The sequence below is a fragment of the Erythrolamprus reginae genome, chromosome 1 (assembly GCF_031021105.1).
Source record: "Erythrolamprus reginae isolate rEryReg1 chromosome 1, rEryReg1.hap1, whole genome shotgun sequence".
NCBI lineage: Eukaryota > Metazoa > Chordata > Lepidosauria > Squamata > Dipsadidae > Erythrolamprus > Erythrolamprus reginae.
The window spans coordinates 401,837,864-401,857,707 of NC_091950.1; the positions used below are offsets into that span (position 1 = coordinate 401,837,864).

The 19,844-nt window shown below is 39.7% G+C and overlaps 1 protein-coding gene across 1 annotated transcript in view; it reads left to right on the forward strand.

The window, feature by feature from the left end:
- The window catches only part of SRRM3 (serine/arginine repetitive matrix 3), an 86,624-nt gene that overhangs the window by 35,085 nt on the left and 31,695 nt on the right, over window positions 1-19,844 (forward strand). Inside the window, exons 3-7 of the mRNA XM_070742349.1 lie at window positions 2,887-3,021; window positions 9,175-9,255; window positions 15,743-15,772; window positions 17,409-17,477; window positions 18,739-18,774. Coding sequence (XP_070598450.1) covers window positions 2,887-3,021; window positions 9,175-9,255; window positions 15,743-15,772; window positions 17,409-17,477; window positions 18,739-18,774 — 351 coding nt within the window. The remainder of the gene's footprint in view (window positions 1-2,886; window positions 3,022-9,174; window positions 9,256-15,742; window positions 15,773-17,408; window positions 17,478-18,738; window positions 18,775-19,844) is intronic.

A 19,844-nucleotide genomic window follows, 5' to 3' on the forward strand; every position in this document is an offset into this window, starting at 1 on the left:
AGGATACTTTATCTTTTATCCTGGAGTAGGCTTTTTATGAGTAGGCCTTTTACCCATCCGAAAGCTATGCTCCCTTTTTTCATTTCTCCAGCCCGATATCGCTCCCTCAAACATCCTGGGGTTCATTTCCTTTACAACAGCCAATTATTCACTTGGCTTATAATCGGGTTAAATTTCTTGAACAGCAGAGATTAATGTCTCCCAGGCAGTATCTGCTGGGATATACTACTCTTGCTGCAATTTTCCCCTCCTGATTTCTTTCCAAGAGAAGGCTGGAGAATTCCACCTCCAAAAAACATTAGTCAGCCATAATATTGTAATTATATGCTTTTTCTGAAAAAGCAGAGACAAAGGCAGAGGGGGTTGACATTTCCAAATGTTATAGTGATTCTCTCTTATTTCTGTCCATGCTGGATTTTTTGTTGTTGTTGGTGGTGACGGGGAGGCATTGCTTTGATGCTGATACAATACTTTTTGGAATTTTAAAGACAGACAGCTCTCAGTAAAAAAATTGGTTTTTATCGACAACACATGGATTATTTTTTAATAAATAAATACAATTGAAGGGATTCCTATTCCCATTCTACCTAATCCAAGAAATAATGTAGGAAACGACAGGCAAATTCCTAGATTTAAAATATTATCTGGATCATAAATAGTATTTACAGAGATGTCATGAGGGCTTTGGCAGTTGTGGATTCGATCCAAGATGCAGCACCCAAGTCATTTTTTGTGATAGAATAGAATTTTTTATTGGCCAAGTGTGATTGAAAACACAAGGAATTTGTTTTTGGTGCATATGCTCTCAGTGTACATAAAGGAAAATAAAATATATTAATCAAGAATCATAAGATTCAACACTTGGTTATAGTCATAGGTTACTAATAAGCAATCATATCATACTAGAAAACAAATAAAACAATACAAATTGTAAAGATACAAGAAACATTATTATAGTCATAACTGGGAAGAGATAGGTACTAGGAAGGATGAGAAGAATAATAGTAATGCAGCAGGACTTACCTCGCCACCGGTTTGCCTCCTCCCATGCTGTGTGGGCGCATATGGGTGCATGGGCATGTACAATGCCAAAACTGAGTTTTTATACATTTCAATGTGAGTTTATAGTAGAATTATTCTTTGGGTGAAGCCTTTTCCCATATTTTGTGATATAATACTCAGATGCATTAAAATACAGGTAATCTTTGACATAGACGTTTGTTTAGTGCAGTGATTTTCAACCTTTTTTGAGCTGCGGCACATTTTTTACATTTACAAAACCATGGGGCACATTGAGGGGGGGGGCGGCTAAAAAAAGTTTGGACAAAAAAATTATCTCCCTCCCTTTCGCTCTATTTCTCTCTCCCTCTTTCTCTCCCTCTTTTTTTCTCTCTCTCTCCATCCTTCTTTCTTTCTCTCTTCCTTCTTTCCTCTTTTTTGCTCTCTTTCTCTCTCCCTCCTTAGTTCCCTCTATGTCTTTCTCTCCCACCTTCCCTCCCTCTGTTTCTCTCTCTCTCTGTGTTGCTTTCTTTCTCTCTCTTGCTCTCTCTCTTTCTTTCTTTCTTTCTCTCGTTCTCTTTCTCTCTTGCTTTCTTTCTCTTGCTTGCTCTCTCTTGCTTTCTTTCCCTCATTCTCTTTCTCTCTTGTTTTCTTTCTCTCTCTTGCTTTTTCTTTCTCTCTCTGAGCTTCGCGGCACACCTGACCATGTCTCGCGGCACACTGGTTGAAAAACACTGGTTTAGTGATTGTTCCAAGTTACAACAGTACTGAAAAAAGTGATTAATGACCATTTTTCAGTTACAACCTTTGTAGCATCCCATGATCATGTGATCAAAATTCAAATGCTTGGCAACTAATTCATACTTTCTGACAAGCAAAGTCAATGGGGAAGCCAGAGTCACTTAACAACAGAAACATTGCTGTTATGTCTCAGAACAGAAATGTTGGCTCAATTGTGGTTGTAAGTTGAGAACTAGCTGTATTTTAAAACATATCTTTAGACAACGTGTACATACCTAAATATATTTTGAAAGATAATTTATTCAAAAACTTACTTTAAAACAACTTGTCAAATGAATTTTAGAAACACCACTCAACATGTGTAAAAATGGGGTGGACAGCCTTATAAGTACAGATAGTGTTCAACTTACAACAGTTCGTCTAGAGACCATTGTAAGTTATAAAGGCACTGAAAAAAAAATCACTTATGACTGTTTTTCATATCTGCAGTATCCCCATAGTCAGGTCAAAATTCAGAAGCTTGGAAACTAACTCACATTAATGACAGTTGCAGTGTCCTGGAGTGATGTGATCACCTTTTGTATCTCACAAGCAAAGTCAATTGGTTCACTTAACAACCATGTTACTAACTTAATGAATGTAGTGATTAACATAACAACCATGCCAAAAAATGGGGCAAAATTCACCTAACAACCGTCTCACTTAGCAACAGAAATTTTGTTCTCAATTGTAGTTCCAAATTGAGGATTTGAGGAATTAATCTGAACTAGGAATATATATATGAACTAGGAATATATTAACTCCTGCAAATTTGCTGAAGATTGACATTTTACTCAATCACTCCATTTTCCCTTATAATTAGAATGGATATGTACATACGTACTGTACATCTATATCATCCATATATACTGTACACGCCTACACACACACTGACAAAACATTACAGAAAAGAAGTTTAAATGTGATTGTGGCCTATAGTAACAATGAGATTTGTTTTGTCAGTTGTTTTACAATGTGCTGTTAGAGACACAAAGAATCCTGGTGCAAGCATGAATAAAATCATATTCACAGTGGGGCTTTCCACATAATACTACATATATTGGGTAAACTCTAAAGGACGATTTTCCCCTTTTTTTTCTTGGACAGAGTGATAGAAAATCATCATATGGTAGATGGAGAAGAATACGCCATACAATATGCAGAATATGAAGAAGGTTGCCCATTGCAGTGTGACTGTGCAGCTGACTGTTACCAGTACGACAGCAGTCACCAAGAATACAGGTAAGTGTCACAGATATCAGCTATGGTTCTAAGGGAAACTCTATTGTGAGTTAGTTGCACTGCTTTTCTAGCAAGATTTTAGTATTCTATGAAGTTTAATCAGTGCTCTTTTATTACATGAAGCTTAATCTTACAGATAAGAGCTTTATTGTTAGTTCATTTCAAATGGCAACTATGGATTTTCATCTGCCAAATAATAACACCCAAATAGATTTTTTAAAAAAACACAGTTCCTATGCCATGAACAAATGATTACATAGATGTTAAAATGAGCAAGTCAAGGAAACAGATGGAGCAGCTGGGCCAATTTTCTAATGCCTAGGAAGAGAGGTTTTTCAGGGAAATAAATTCATTTGAAATAAAATACTAACTTCCTGACAAATGCAGAAAATCTTATTATAGCAAATACTGGTAGAAAAATCTCAGATTCTTCTACTGTTCCTAGGATAAGCCCACACATCCACTAATGACATCACAATTCTAGCTAAGATAAAAGCTTAGATTTCAGCTGTCAGTTGGAAATTTTTGAGACAAAGTTTTTTGTAATTAGATTTTAGACTTGTGATTGTTGGATTTCTTCTACATTATACATTTCTTTTTGTAATTTATCCCTCTTTTGTAAGCTGCCCCGAGTCTATTAATAAACAAACAAAAAAACTAATTTTGGAAGTGATAAAATTGCTTATTTATTTCCTTGCCCTTGTTTGGGGCCAGACTTCTTTGCAATTTCATGTGACCAGATTTGCTGGTTATTTATTTTCTAGGATGAAAGGTAAAAGGAACTGGATATATTTGGTTTGAAGTAAAAGCCATAAAAAGACAAGATGATAGCTGTAGCAGTAAGAGGAATGTCAAAAAAAATCAAGATGACAGCCAGTTAAAACCCCATCCCTTTTCTATGTACATTGATGGTCTTTGGGTGACTTATATGTTAAGATATTTAAATTTAGTAGCTGGAATAGTGGATTGTGCAGTGAGCCAAAATACCATTGTAGTTGATTGATTGAAGTGGAGGCAATCTGCACTCTGATTGGTTGCTGTGGGTATGAAGGGGGAGTTTCCCTTTTTTCCCGCCTTTTTCTTATGTGTACTCTAAATGCTCCGTAATTTACCTCATGATGCTCCTGCTAGCCTGGCTATCTTGTTCACTGTAAATATAGATGTAGCATATTTATTTCTATAAAACTACAAGTTCTTCTCAGCATCTCTGACTTCATTTGGACATTTGCTGCACCATACCCTCACACGATAGCTGCCATGTTGATTTTTAAATCCCCTGCAATAGATGCCCCGTATGTCAAGATAAAACCCTCTAAATTCTCAATTATATGCTCAAAAAAAAATAAAGGGAACACTTAAACAACACAATATAACTTCAAGTAAATCAAACGTCTGTGAAATCAAACTGTCCCTTTAGGAAACAACACTGATTGACAATCAATTTCAGATGTGTCTTTTTTATGCATCTCTCTGGTAAGGTACCGCTGCTTATTTTAAACTGGAGTAGAAAATCTTCTTCCCTGACCAAAACAAATAATATTTTGTATTGTCAGATCTATGTCAAAGTTGACAGCACTCAGAGGACTAGAGTGCAATGGGCTGATTAATACCCCAAAGGCCACATTAATTTACATACTGCAGGTGGCTCCACACTTTATGAATAACCTGATTATACAACGTGGAAGATAAATGAACTAAACAAGCTGGGTTTGCACAACATGCTGACACCCAAAAGAAACAAAGTGGCTGCTAGACTTTTAACCAGGTCAGATCCACATGTTGAACGCAGCTAAAAGGAATAATATTTATACAACCCTGCTATGCATTAGGCTCCCAATGCCAAAGAACTTGAATGGGGAAAAAAATTGAACAAATGTAACCAAAAATATAATTTCAAGCCACAGTCTGGTTTTCCCAAAGGTGCTTTTTCAGGAGGCAACTGGACTTCCTTGCTTTTTTTTTTCTTTTGAAGACATTTTGCTTCTCATCCAAGAAGCTACTTCAGCTTTCACAGGATAGTGGGGAATGGAAGTGCAGGTCTGTAGGGATTGTGTAAGCCAAATATTAGCTATGCTCTAGGATATACAAAAAACAGTTATCTGAATAGAGCATGGTGAAAATTTGCCCAGAGACAGTGACTCATAGAATAGCCATGAACTTTGGACAGAGTAAGAAAAAATCCTCAACAGCGCTCATGGCACGAGATAAGACACTAACGGTGTGATTGGCTAGCAACTCAGCTACCGATAGGTGCATAAAGTGAGAAGTTAGTAGCCTATTATAAGCTGTCGTCACAGGTCCTGTCAGAGCTGAAGAAGCTTCTTGGATGAGAAACGAAACATCTTCAAATGAAAAAACTAGAAAGTCCAGTTGCTTCCTGAAAAAGCACCTTCGGGAGAACCATGACCTAGATCAGTGTTTCCCAACTTTGGCCACTTGAAGGTATCTGGACTTCAACTCCCAGAATTCCCCAGCCAGCATTTGCTGGCTGGGAAATTCTGGGAGTTGAAGACCAAATATCTTCAAGTGGCCAAGAGTTGAAGTCCAAATATCTTCAAGTGGCCAATATCTGGGAGTTGAAGTCCAAATATCTTCAAGTGGCCAAGTCCAAATATCTTCAAGTCCAAATATCTTCAAGTGGCCAAATTCTGGGAGTTGAAGTCCAAATATCTTCAAGTGGCCAAACACTGACCTAGGTGACTGAGAATCTCCAGACATTGCCTAGTTTATATCTACTTTCTATACTATTATGTAAGACTTATTTTCATTACTGCAAACTAATGAAATTCAGAGAATTCATTATGGATGTCTGCAGGGTGTGGTAAAAAAAAATCAAGATTATGGTGCAATTGAAGTTCTGCCACCTGTCTGTCTGTGTATTTATCATCTCTCTATCTATCTGTTTGCATCCCACTATTATGATCACTACACAATTTTTGACCAACCGTACAGATGCTTCTGGAATTTCATCAACACTACATCTGATTTTCTTTTTTCTTTTTTTCTTTTTTTTTCTTTTTCTTCTCCCTCCTCCCCCTCTTCTCCCAAATACCAACCTTTTTCCTTCCTTGGATCTTTCCCCTTCTCCATTTCTAGTAAGAAAAAAGAATTGCTTACACCATCAATTCACCACTTTTTGCTCCCAAACATACCAAAGCAAATTACAAGACAAAATAGTTTAACTTTCCAACACATGATATGGCCCCAGCCTCACCTTTGCTATGGAGCCTTCATGCTGGGTGATCAAATAATCCCAAGGACGCTGCAGTGATTGGTTAGTAATTGTGTAGAACCCCCCCCCCCCATTCCCCACACACAGGCCTTACTGAAGCCTGAGAAGGTGAAAAAAATGGCCAAATGGACAAATTGGAAATCTGTTTTTCCAAACTTCTTTCCAGTTTGCCTGTTGGGCAGTTTTTTGCATTCTGGAGCTTCAGGAAGCTTCCCTGAAGCCTCCAGAGGGCAAAACAGACTTTCCCAAGGCTGAAAATCAACTGGTTAGCACGCACATGCATGCTGGAGCCTTCCATAGCGGGCTATAGGTTCGCCATCACTGATATAATAGATGGAACATATAATCTTAGAAGGTCTTTCTAAGTCAAATTATGCTAAAATGAAATTTTGTGATTCAGGATATTACGGCAACTCAGTCATCACTGTAGTTGTGCAAAACAAAATCCCATTTATAACTTTATGCAATTAAAGTTATAAATGGGATTTTGGATAAAATTATGCTGTGAACACTGCACTTGTGTTTTGTTTCCCTTTAGGATGTACTATAGAGTGTTGCATGAATCCAATGTATAATTTTAGGATTCTGCGTTCAGCAATTTTAAGGACCAATAATTATATTCGACAGTTAATTCTGTATAGAAAATACCCTGACAATTCTGAGCTTTCCATTTAATTCAGGTCATTTTCTGATTTATCCCTCATGGTGATATGAAGCAATAGGTACACTTATTGTGAAATAAATGAAATCATCATATCTGTATTCCCTGTAAAGGGACCTACTTTTATTTATTAAGTGGTATAGATACCTTGGCTCTACTGTTGCTGGCTTAGTTTCACTGCTCTTTTAATTTGCTTTTAATCTTACTTTCATTTTCCATTTCTCTATTTTATGGTTTTAATTTCTGTTTATATCACCCAGAGAGAATAGTATAAAAATGCTGTTGTCACTGATATATATAATCAAATCCCAGTAAGGGTATGGCTAGCTGATGAGGCCAGAATAAGGCTGAAATAGCGCTATCCTAGTCTCCCTTAATTTTAAAAATTTAGCAAAAACATGTGATATATATATATATATATATATATATATATATATATATATATATATATATATATATCACACACACACACACACACACACACACACAAAGGGTGTGTGTGTTATGTTAAACAGTTCTGTTTTGCTTCCCTTCTGATGCATCATTTGGAGCAGCAAACAAGGAATAATTAAGAAATAATTAAGCTTATATATATATGAAACAATGATAAATGCTAAAACTAACTATATTATGTAGCTCTTTCAAGCGACTATTCCCTAAGTGAAGGCAGGCAGCTGAGGAAATCTATGAGGGAAGACCTTTCCTAGAATTTCCTAGGATTCCTTAAATTCATCAACTGAGGGTCTTCAAGTGTACAAACATCTCCTCTGGCTTGAAACAATAGTGGCAAAGATAGCAATAACAATATCATTTAGACTGATATACTTAGTTATTTATAGCACTCTGTGAATGGTTTACAGAGTCAGCATTTTGCCCCCAATGATCTGGGTCTTCATTTTATTGATCGTAGAAGGACGGAAGTTTGAGTCAACCTTGAAGAGATCAGGATCAAACTCCTGATTATGGGCTGAGTTACCTTATAATACTGCATTCTAATCATTGCGCTGCCACGGCTCACAAATAAAGGCATATTTTCAACCATTGCAAACATATATTTCTAAAATCAAGAAATGCATTGTCTGTTTATGCAGCTGTTTTAAAGTTTATTTTAAAACAGATACTGTACTATAAATTTGTCTTTGCTTTTAAAATTTTGGTGAACTCTTTTTTTTACTCTTCTGGGATTGCTGGAGCTCCCTTTTGCCTTGATTCAACCATTGGACACTGACTTATACTACATGTAGTCCTCAAGTTACAACAATAGATTCCTGCAATTACAGTTGTAGTGTGGAGAAAGGATCACATAAGTGATAGACTTGGAAATGAAAATAAAACCAATAAGCCTGTCAAGAAATGAATTGGTGGTTATATAGATGAGTATGTAGTCATTAATGGTACCACTTGACACTGTAAAGTGGTGCAGTTCAGATTCAGATACAGTGATACCTTGTCTTACAAACTTAATTGGTTCCAGGCCGAGGTTCTTAAGGTGAAAAGTTTGTAAGACGAAACAATGTTTCCCATAGGAATCAATGGAAAAGTGATTAATGTGTGCAAGCCCAAAATTCACCCCTTTTGCCAGCCGAAGCGCCCATTTTTGCGCTACTGTGATTCCCCTGAGGCTCCCCTCCATGGGAACCCCCACCTCTGGACTTCTGTGTTTTTGCGATGCTGCAATGGGAATCCCAGTAGGGGAATCCCAGCAGCGCAAAAACGAGCGCTTTGCTGGCAACGGAAGTCCGGAGTTGGGGTTTCCCAGCGAAGGGAGCCTCAGTGAAATCGCAGCATTGCAAAAACACTGAAGTCCTTGAAACCCCACCTCTGGACCTCTGTGTTTTTGCAATGCTGTGATTTCACTGAGGCTCCCCTCGCTGGGAAACCCCACCTCCAGACTTCCGTTGTCAGCGAAGCGCCCATTTTTGCGCTGCTGGAATTGCGCTGCTGGGATTGCGCTGCTGGGATCCCCCTGCAGCATCACAAAAACACGGAGGTCCGGAGGTGGGGTTCCCCATGGAGGGGAGACTCAGAGGAATCCCAGCAGTGCAAAAATGGGTGCTTCGCTGGCAACGGAAGCGGCAGCTGTGGGTTTGTAAGGTGAAAATAGTTTGTAGGAAGAGGCAAAAAAATCTTAAAACCCGGGTTTGTATCTCGAAAAGTTTGTATGACGAGGCGTTTGTAAGACGAGGTATCACTGTATATCTTTTGCTGTGAGAAATCATTAAAGATATGACTGAATACCTTCTATTTACTTCTTCCTTAGGTTGAAGAGACAATCTAGTAGCTCCACCTCTCCACCACCAAAGAAGAAAAAGAAAAAAAAATCAGGTCACCGGCGAAACCGGTGAGTCTCTTCAATGGAACTGATGTCTATGGCTTGAATCAGTGGCTATCCAATTGAGCTGCTTCATTCATGTATTTATGCAGAAAATTCTGATTCCTGATGAGGAATTCTCTAATTAGATCTATATTGAGGGCCTCCAGATCTAGGCTTAAAAAGTCAGAATGACCCTTAGATGGCAGGAAAGAGAGGGTTTTTTTTTATTTGAGTTGGAAGGGACATTTGTAGGTCATCTAGTCCAACCCTCTGCTCAAACAGGAGACCCTACACCACCCCAGACAAATAGAAGTTCAATCTCCTCTTGAAAGTCTCAAGCATTGTGGCTCTCACAACCTCCGCAGGCCAGCTGTTTCACTGGTTGATCGCTCTCACCATCAGAAAGTTCCTCCTTATTTCTAGGTTGAATCTCTCTTTGGTCAGCTTCCATCTGTTGTTCCTTGTCTGGCTTTTTGATGCTTTGGAAAACAGCCTGCCCCCCTCCTCTCTGTGGCAGCTCCTCAAGTATTGGAAGACTGCTATCATGTCTCCCTTGGTCCTTCTCTTTCCTGTATCTCTGTACTACCATCTATTGCTTGTTTGCATTTTGCATCAAAAACAGTCTACTGAATACACTATATCAGGGGTCCCCAAACATTTTACACAGGGGGCCAGTTCACTGTCCCTCAGACTGTTGGAGGGCCGGACTATAAAAAAAACCCTGCGGTTTTCTTAATGCCGCTGCCTTGAGGGAGGAGGAGGAGGTGAAGTGGAGCAAGTCCCCAACTCCTTGCCGAGTTTTCTCTTTCTTTCTCTCTCTCTTCCTTCCTCTCCTTTCTCTCTCTCTCTCTCTCTCATTCTCCCTCACTGGCATTCGCGGCGTGCGAGCGCGGCTCTTTCTTTCACCCACTGCCATCCCTCCAGCCAAGCCGGCAGCAGTCGCTGCAAGTTCCTCGGGCAGGTTCTGCCACTTTCTAATAATCTCTGCACTTTCTACGGCCGCCTGGCTGGGCTGTTCAGAGGGAGTGGCAGCTCCCACCCAAGGAACCTGCAGCGATGGCTGCCAGCGGGAGAAGGAAAGGGAGCCGCGTCCCCATCCCCCTGCCAGCCCACAAGGGGATGGGGTTCAGAATAAGAAATACCTTTGCCATTCAAAAAAAGAAAAACTTTAGCCGGCTTCGCACTTTCGTCGCTCTCCGCCCCCAACTCCAACGCCCGGCTGCATGTAAAATCTCGTGTGCTGCTGCGGGCCGGATAAATTGCCTCAGCGGGCCGCATCCGGCCCCCGGGCCGTAGTTTGGGGACCGCTGCACTATATAGTAGAATAGGCTAGATCACCAATTTTCTTCACCACACATTCCCCCCCCTTTTGTGGCCAACCCCTAACTCAAGATTTAAATCATAAATTTCTTCAAGCTTTCACATATACCCTGTGATGACATCATGTCCCCTCTCCCCTGGGGCCCATGGACCACAGGTTGAGAACCACCAGGCTAGTTGAATCAATGATTTGATAGCCTTTACTGACCTAATACTCTCCAGCTGCAATGGGCTACACCTTTCTAATGATCTAGACATTAGGGAAGTCATAGTTGCCAAGGTTAAATCATTTTAAGAATATGACATAGGGAGGTTTTAGAGCCTAAATCTAGCAAAAAGACTCCCCACTTAGCTGGAAAAGTTGGCTGATGTCTGATTCAATATAATTTTATCAGCCTTCCCAGGTAAATCAGACTGGAAACATTCCCAGATGAACTAATTCTACTTTATTGTGAAACTATATTTACAAAAGCTTTCATGCCTGAAAGTACAAATCTCCTGCAATCTCCTTTACAGCCTGAGAAGTTAGGCATCTGAGCCTCTTACTCCATTCATTATGTAGCTCCAGGCTCTGTCCTCTCTCACCTGACCATTCCTTAAGCAGCATCTCTTCAAGTCATTCTCACATTACATGACCCTATCAGTCAAAGAATGTTAGCGGACAAGGACTAGAAGATGAGTTTTTTCTACAGTGGCCCCTGTCCTGTGGAACAGTGTCCCTTTGGAGACTAGAATGGCCCTAATGCTCTTAGTCTTCCATAAAGCATTAAAAACTGGCTATTCTCGTGAGTCAGGGGCACAACATTTGTCAAGGGCCTTGCCTCCTGTGTATATTGTTAACAAGCTACTGTAGATACTTTTCTTTTGTATGTAATTGAATTAGACATTTTAAATTTTTTTACTGTTTTAATGCTTTTTACTGTTTTAATTATTTCAATTATTTTAATTATTTACCGTTTTTAATTATTTTAAAATTTTAATTGTAATACAGTGATCCCCCGATCATTGCGAGGGTTCCGTTCCAGGACCCCTAGCAATGATCGGGTTTTCGCGAAGTAGCGCTGCGGAAGTAAAAACACCATCTGCGCATGCGCAGATGGTGTTTTTACTTCCGCAGCGCTAGCGAGGAGCCGAAGATTGGGGTTCCTGGGAAGGGGACTCAGCTGGGAAGCGGCGCTGGGGTTTCCCCACCGCCCACGCAAACTCCTCGCTGCCGCTCGCCCGCCCTTCGCCCGCCCACGCCGCTCGCTCGCGCCGCTTCCCAGCTGAGTCCTGAAGCCAATTCGCTTCAGAACTCAGCTGGGAAGCGGCGCGAGCGAACGGCGTGGGCGGGCGAAGGGCGGGCGAGCGGCAGCGAGGAGTTTGCGTGGGCGGTGGGGAAACTCCTCGCTGATGCCCGCCGCTCGCCCTCCCACCAGCAAGAGGGGGAAGACATAGGGAAGCCGCCCAGCAGCTGATCTGCCCGGCGCCATCTACGCATGCGTGCCCATAGAAAAAAGGGCACACATGCGCAGATGGTGTTTTTACTTCCAGGTTGCAAAATCGCCATATAGCCGTTTCGCAATGATCGGGATCGCAATACCCGGGGGATCGTATGTTTTGAATTGTGAACTGCCCAGTCATTTGCTGAGACAGATGGCTATAGAAAAACCAACCAACCAAACACACACACACACGCACGCACGCACACACATATCTAGAGAATATAAATAGACTTCCATGATCGCCATCTCGTGGGCAAGCTAGATATGATGTCAAATGGTTCATTGTTTGAGCATGCACATTAATTGAGTTATCAGATCTGGGCTGCGTAAATCAAGATAATCACAGGTGGCAATATAGAATTAGAGTGTCCTGTACCATTTTACTACCATCAAGGGCTCATCTGGTTTTCTGCAGCTGGAACTGGTAGCATTAGTATTAACAACACACATAAATAATTTGCTAGAAAATGGAGCAAAATGAGACTTTGAATCCTTCCCTTTTATATGCCACTCCTTGAGAAAACTCTACCTTGGAAACTGTATCAAAACTGAAAGGACAAACACACAAACCCCACATGCCAAATAAACTTTTTTCAGTTAAAAAGATATATTTTGGAGTAGGAAGACCACCAGGTGACTGAAGGTAGTAAAGGACTTCTTCTTGTGCCATATCTTCAGCGGGTGTTGGCGATCATGTTGGCGATTCTATTTTTATCAACAGCCGCACAAAAAAGTGCTGCTGTGTTTTGTCCAAACCAACCCCTTAGATTTTGAAGCCATGATCTACTTCTGCCTGAATCTCGTGAAAAGTTTAGATCTCATTAAAAGGTAATTGGTTCCCTCGCCCTACCTGGGCTGTCCATCCTCACCCATTTTTTGTGGCTATACAGAAGCAAAGGGAAGCAATCACCTGAGAAATAAATGCTAGGGGCAACAGGAATGAGCTGTCTAGATTATCTTTAGCTTCCCAAACTGTTCTGCCTTCTGAGAACTGAACCTTTATCTCCTAAACTAGCTTGCTGTCATCAGCTTTAGGCAAAAATGCTACTCAGTAGCCAGAGTCTTGAATTTCTGCCTGAGAAACAGGGTATAAATCTAAATTTCACTATCAGTCAAACAGCCTTCAGTAAAGGAATATCACAGGAGAGAGTGTGACAAAAAAGCTGATGGATTTGATTATATAGTTGCAACCATCATCTTAACTTTTTGCCTTCAGTCCTGCTGGTCTCAATACTCACAGGGAAGCTCTGTCCAGAAATACAGTGTTTCAGAATTTAAAATGATTGAACGGATGAACACTTTTCATTCTGGGCAGGATAGCAAGAGTGTAATACCACGGGTTAGTGGGCTTTCTATATACATGATTGTCCTCTCCAGGTTCCTAAGAGGTCAGTAAGGGGCGTACATAAGTGCACTAGTGTGCCTTTCGTCCCCTGTCCAATTGTCTCCACTTTATCTCATACATCTTTTCTTCCTTTCATATATCTTCTCCTCTATTTTTATATCTTTTCTTCTATCCTTTTCTTTATATATATTACTACATGTCTAGTCTCTTCGATATGTATTGTGTATTGGATAAATAAATAAATAAATAAATAAAAAATAAATAAATAAAAACATTCCATTATTACTGGCTTCAAAGGACAAAAACATTGGATTAAAAAATATATTGACCCAGCATGAAACAAGGAAAAAGTGAAGAAATGCAAGGAGGTTGGCTGGAATAGCAGTTTTCAATTAAAATTCTCCATTCAGAACTCTCCAGGGATGTTTAAAAGACCTGGAGCATTTATAACAGTGATGTATTTGTCATTCTTTGCCCTCCCACATTCGAACAACTATTTAAACCATTTTAACCACTTAACCATCATCTCTTCCTCCAATGGTTGGGAAATATAAAATGTGGCAACCATGTTCCAATCTACACATTAACTAGTCAAATGCAGATTAAAGCATTTTTCAGGAAGATTTGCAAAATGTAACTCACAGTTGATTCCTACATTCTTAGTCATTTTTAAAATTCCTTCTGAGCACTTACAACACCTGCTGCAAGATGATCCTTCAAACTATAACCTCCTAATGAATGATCTGGTAAATGATTACTCATAGTGCTAACCATACAAAAGCAATATTAAGTAACTCACAAATAACTTTTATTTCAAAAGAAATTACCTTGAACCATAGGCACCTGACTGGTCTTCAATTGGATGAAGTATAGGTCTGACCTGATTAATCCAGAGGAAGACATTTTGGCAGAGTAGCTTCTTATTACATTCCCCTTCCAGCACTAGATGGCATTAAGCTTTCCATTAATATTAGATACAATCTAATTCCTAATGTTCATAAAGTAGTTTTCAGTTGTTAGAATTCCTTGAGCTACTTGGAGAAAAGTGTAAGATATTTAAATAGTTAAGTAACTAAAGTCTTCTAGATTGGCTATGTTTATATGTTGAACTTTCCCATGAATAACTAAAACCCATTTCTAGCATTTGCGCAACATGCTGTATTGAAAACTGAATAATTGGTTGGGTTCATACAAAAATTAGACTAAAATATGATTGGCATATTAATGTTTTATACTTTGTCACCTAGCAATGCTGTAAAACCTTTATGTATCTCTTAGGGCAGGGGTCCCCAAACTTTTTACACAGGGGGCCAGTTCACTGTCCCTCAGGCTGCTGGAGGGCCGGACTATAAAAAAAACTATGAACAAATCCCTATGCACACTGCACATACCTTGTTTTAAAGTAAGAAACAAAATGGGAACGTACTATTTAGAGGGGAGAGAAGATCTGAAATTCATATATGTTTATGTTTTGTTTTTAATTTTATTTTGTTAACATCTGATTGGCTATACAAGGTTTTCTTGGCTTATGAAAAATGTATAAAGAAAGAAGGAAACACTTTGGCATAATGGTTAATAAGTTAGAAATATAATTGGTGTTGCACTTTTTGAAGGAACATTAAGGAGGGAATTTAATTAAAAGAAAATGAATGTAACTGGATGACAAAATTAGAAAAAAACCCTTTTGCAACTTTTTTGATGATTGATATTAGTTACTAACAAAATACCACATTTTATTCATGGAAAATTAGATGGTACACTGTGTTGTTTGAATGTATGTTGAGAGAAAATTTTAAAAAAATTACCCCCACCCCCAAAACAGTCCTTCCTTCCTCTGTCCCTCCATTTCATTCTTCCTTCCTTCCTTCCTTGTTCCCTCCATTTTTCCTTCCTTCCTTCCTTCCTTCCCTCCTTCATTCCTCTCCACTTCTCCTTCCCTCCCTCTCTTTCCCTTTTCTTTCTTTCTCTCTCTATTTTCCCTGTGCTCTTGTCACTCACTGGCGGGCCGGATAAATGGCCTCAGTGGGCCGCATGTGGCCCGCGGGCCGTAGTTTGGGGACCACTGTCTTAGGGTCTCTTTCAAAGATCCGCAGCTTTTGAAGCCTATTTTTTCACATCAATGTGAACTAATAACTTGTTCAGGAAATATGATATTGTTTAGATACTCATGGATTTATTCAGAGCTCCTGCAAGATGATAGAATCTGCAGAAAGTTTATAAATAGAACCTGTGGGGATGGTGAGAGAAAGAGAAATTCCCGTCTTATGATATATCCAATTTTAGAAGCTGGTCCCTTACCCAAATTCTATTTATGAAGAGATTTTCCTTAATATCTGCTTTGTTTGTTTCTGTTTTGCAACTTCAGCAAAAAAAGAAAACCTGGATCAGAGCGTAGGTGAGTCTCAGGTTTTTGGGGGCAGGGGAGGGCAACATAATTGATGTCATTTTTTCCCCTCAGCAATCTGAAACCTGGATGTGAAAATCCTGTCCCAAATTCTTTGCTCCTGTCTGTTTCAGAAGTTTTTAAACTAACTGAGAATTCTTTTATTGATTAATCTGGCCTTTTGGTTTAAGTTGGTATCCTTTCATTTGTACCCTTTCATTTTCTTGTCCTTGTGGAAAACATACCTACATGTAACTACATGTATACATTCAACCTTTGTGAAGCCATTTATCTTTTGCAAAAAGCAGTACACTTTCAGAGGAAAGTGCAAATCCTATTCCTCTTGAATGGGGAAAGCATTTCCTAGAATTGCACGGCCTATAATGAGATGGTTACAAAAAATTATTATATGTTATTTTCCCTTACAGATTAGGTATCCAGCTAGAACTAGGACTGGAGTCTCTAAAACAAACCTTCTCCCACCTCTAAAACAAATCTTTTTCCCCTCCCCCAAATCCTTTGAATGGTGTGGAACTCAACTTCAGTCCTAGCACCATCATAGCCTCTCAAAAAGGCCACCTAATGCTGTTCCCCAAGATGCATGAGATTTCACCCAGGGTCCCGTGCTCTCAGAATCTGTTATATATGACTTACCTTCAGACAATGTTTTTTTTTTATTGACAGGGTCTCGGACCCTCTCACAAGATTTCTGGGGGCTCTGAGGCCCATGCAAGAGCACAGCCATTTTGCATGACTTGCAGAAAATCCATAGGCTATGCAAGAGCACATTCTCGTGAGGCTTCAACAGTCTCCAAAAAGCACCCAAGAATCTTGTGTGTTTTTGAGAATAGTTGTTGTTGAGCATTGATGAAAGCTCATGTGACACTCAAAATGTTGTGGTTCACCATCAGTGACCCAATGGTTCTCCAAGACCATGGTGACATGTGCGTGTCTAAAAAGGCAAGATGATAGAAGGAGCATGGCAGTGCAAACCCTGTCTGCTTTTCATGCACATGAGCATGTACAAAAGAAGTAGGACTTGCATTGTGACGTTCTTGCCATCTTGCCTTTTTGACATCCCACCAGCCTAGACTCCACTGATCCCAAATTTTGTAGCTCATATCAGATACCCACAGCTGAAATTTATTAAGAAACCCCCCTGCATAGGTGTGCATCTATGAAGTGTATTCATGTTGTGTGTGGTCATTCATCTACTTTAACTTTGTGCCCTTCTTGCTTTGTGAACTATAGCTCCCGTGATGACTGAACATTCTGGCAGTAGAATACCAAAATATATTCTTAAAAAGGGAAGAAGCACTTTATAGAATATATTTCTTATCCTTCATACTCAGAACCGGCTGGCTGGGGAATTCTGGGAGTTGAAATCCACATATCCTAAAGTTGCCATGGTTAAGAAATCCTGCTCAGAACTAACAAAAAAATCCAATATTGATGCAATGGGTGTTGGGCATACAAGAGACACAGACTGAGAAAGAGTGACTCTGTCCCCCCATTTTCCCAGGTTCCAAAGCTAGTTTTCCCACCCACTCAGGATATTGGGGATACATAAGACTTAATCACCCTCTGCCTGAGTTTCTTCTTTCCTACCTTTTGCTATCTAACATCTGATACTTGTTATTACTTACAGTGGGGGTAGTTCTTCCCCAGTTCGAAAGGAGAAGAAGAAGAAAAGTGGGAAAAAACACCGGAGAGACAGGTAATCTATTTGGCTATCATTATTGAGTGTCTTAAGCACATTCTCATGTATCTTCAGTTAAAAGGAATGTGGCCAATAGGTACAGTTTGTTTTCCAAGCAAGATTGAGGATAGTAAAGGAAACATTGGCCTAGCCTAGAATTTTTAATGTCAGCTATTTTAAGTATGTACTTCAACTCCCAGAATTTCTCAGCTGGCTGGAGGTCTGCAAATTAAAATACAAACATAGGAAAGTTGCTGATATTGAGAAACTCTGGGCTAAATGGATCAGTGTGTCCAGTTATTCCAGACACAAGATGATATCATTAGGGATAAAGCAGCCAAAAAAGTCTGTCCCATTTAAATTGTGTGCTTTTGAGAACAGATTTCCAGTTTATCCAAATTAGCAAGCATTCATCTTGGTTTGAAAGAACTTTGTAAGGCTCGGAAACAGATGAAATTGTTTGTACTTTATAAAACTTACAAATAAAGTTCTTACCTTCTTTCTTAAACTTTAAAAAGCCAGCTAAACTTACCATATACATAATATATTGGTAACTTGACTGTCTAATGTGTAATCTGCATCTGCACAAGAGTCATCTCTTCTCCTTCCTCCACCAACCCAACATGAAACCTACAGCAGTTTAGCACTCTATGCATCAGAGGTGCATTATGCTGTAAATCATGAAAATTTATGCCTTCTAATGAAATTTGTTAATATGAAAATAAAATGACTTCTGATCTTTAGCAGTAAAAAACCAAAATTCACTCCCATTCAAATTATGGTACAAATAGTCCTTGACTTATGATCACAATTGGCACTGGAACTTCAGTCACTAAGGCTTGTGATCATTGGGTCATCATGTGACCACACCTGATGTTGTGTGCAGAGGACACAACATTATAAGATAGCCAAAGCTTTCAAGATTCCTCCCTCTCTTCTTTCTTCTCTCTTTCTTTCTCTTTCACCCCCCACACACTGACCCCCTCTACAGAGAAATAGTTATATAATACAATTAAATGTTACACCCTTCTGAGTGAAGGCTAAAGTTTCCTATAGAAATTTCAGCCATTAAAGAGTCAATGATACCACACTTACACTGTCTCTATCTTGGATTCCATTTTTGTCATAGAGTATTTTCATATAATAGAATACAGTGTAGAGAAAAAAACTTTTAGACATTCCAGTTAATATTTGGTTGTGATATTAATCCTCTGTTTCAAACAATGTATCCCTCTCCCTTTCCCTCCCCTTTGTTTTCCTCTGGTTGGTTGCCCGTCAGGTCTGGATCTGGATCTCATAAGAAGAGGAGGCACAGGTGAGGGCGGCCGGTATAGCTCCCCCCCACTTTTCTGGTTTTCACTGCTTTGCACTCCAGGACTAGCACCCCTTTCCTTTCTTAGTCCATAGATATTAATTTTGGCCCTAATCAAGCCTGATTCCTGGTGATTACATGGAAGAGTCATGTATTGGCAATAACACCAGGAAGATTAGTTAGTGCCGTCTTCTGTTTTTTGCTGATGTCCTGTTCAAGTGCTGACCAGTTCTAATTCTTTTAAGCTCTTGAATTTAGCCAAGGTCTGCTTTATACAGGGTGCGTTCCAAAAGTAATGCAATTATTTTTTAAAGTAATTTATCGAACAGATTTGCACAAACACTTAAAATTCTTCAAAGTACAGTCCTTGGGCCTCTACACATTTTTTCCAGTGACTCTGCCATGACCAGTATGCACTCTGGAAGGCATCTTCGGGGACTTCTCACAAGGTCTTCGTCACGGCTGATTGGATATGCTACGAGTCCGCAGTTTCTGGCAAACACCAGGTGCCAACACTGCCCCACATCCCCATAGTCCTGACGTCACCCCAGAAGACTTCTTTTTGTTCCCAGCTCTGAAAGGAACCCGTTTTTCGTCCATAGAAGAGATCCAAATCAGCTGTGACGAAGACCTTGCGAGAGGTCCCTGAAGACGCGTTCCAGGGTGCGTACCGGTCATGACAGAGTCACTGGAAAAAATGTGTAGAGGCCCAAGGACAGTACTTTGAAGAATTTTAAGTGTTTGTGCAAATCTGTTCAATAAATTACTTTTAAAAAATAATTGCATTACTTTTGGAATGCACCCTGTTACTAATATAAACAACAAATTGCCTTGCACTTAAGGACAGTATTAATTTAAACTCAGTTATTTGTCCCTTTTTCCTGTGATGGGCTTAAAATAGCTTAGCATATTCATACAGATTCTTTTGAAATGGGCTATGGAGTATAGCAAAGATAGCTTTAGAGCTCTAAGCAGTGCTGTGTGGATAAGTGTATAGCAACCAGTTCTGCCACCTCCACGTTTGTGGATATGCTGAGATTCACTAGGTGTTATAGCTTAGCTCTACTTTCAGC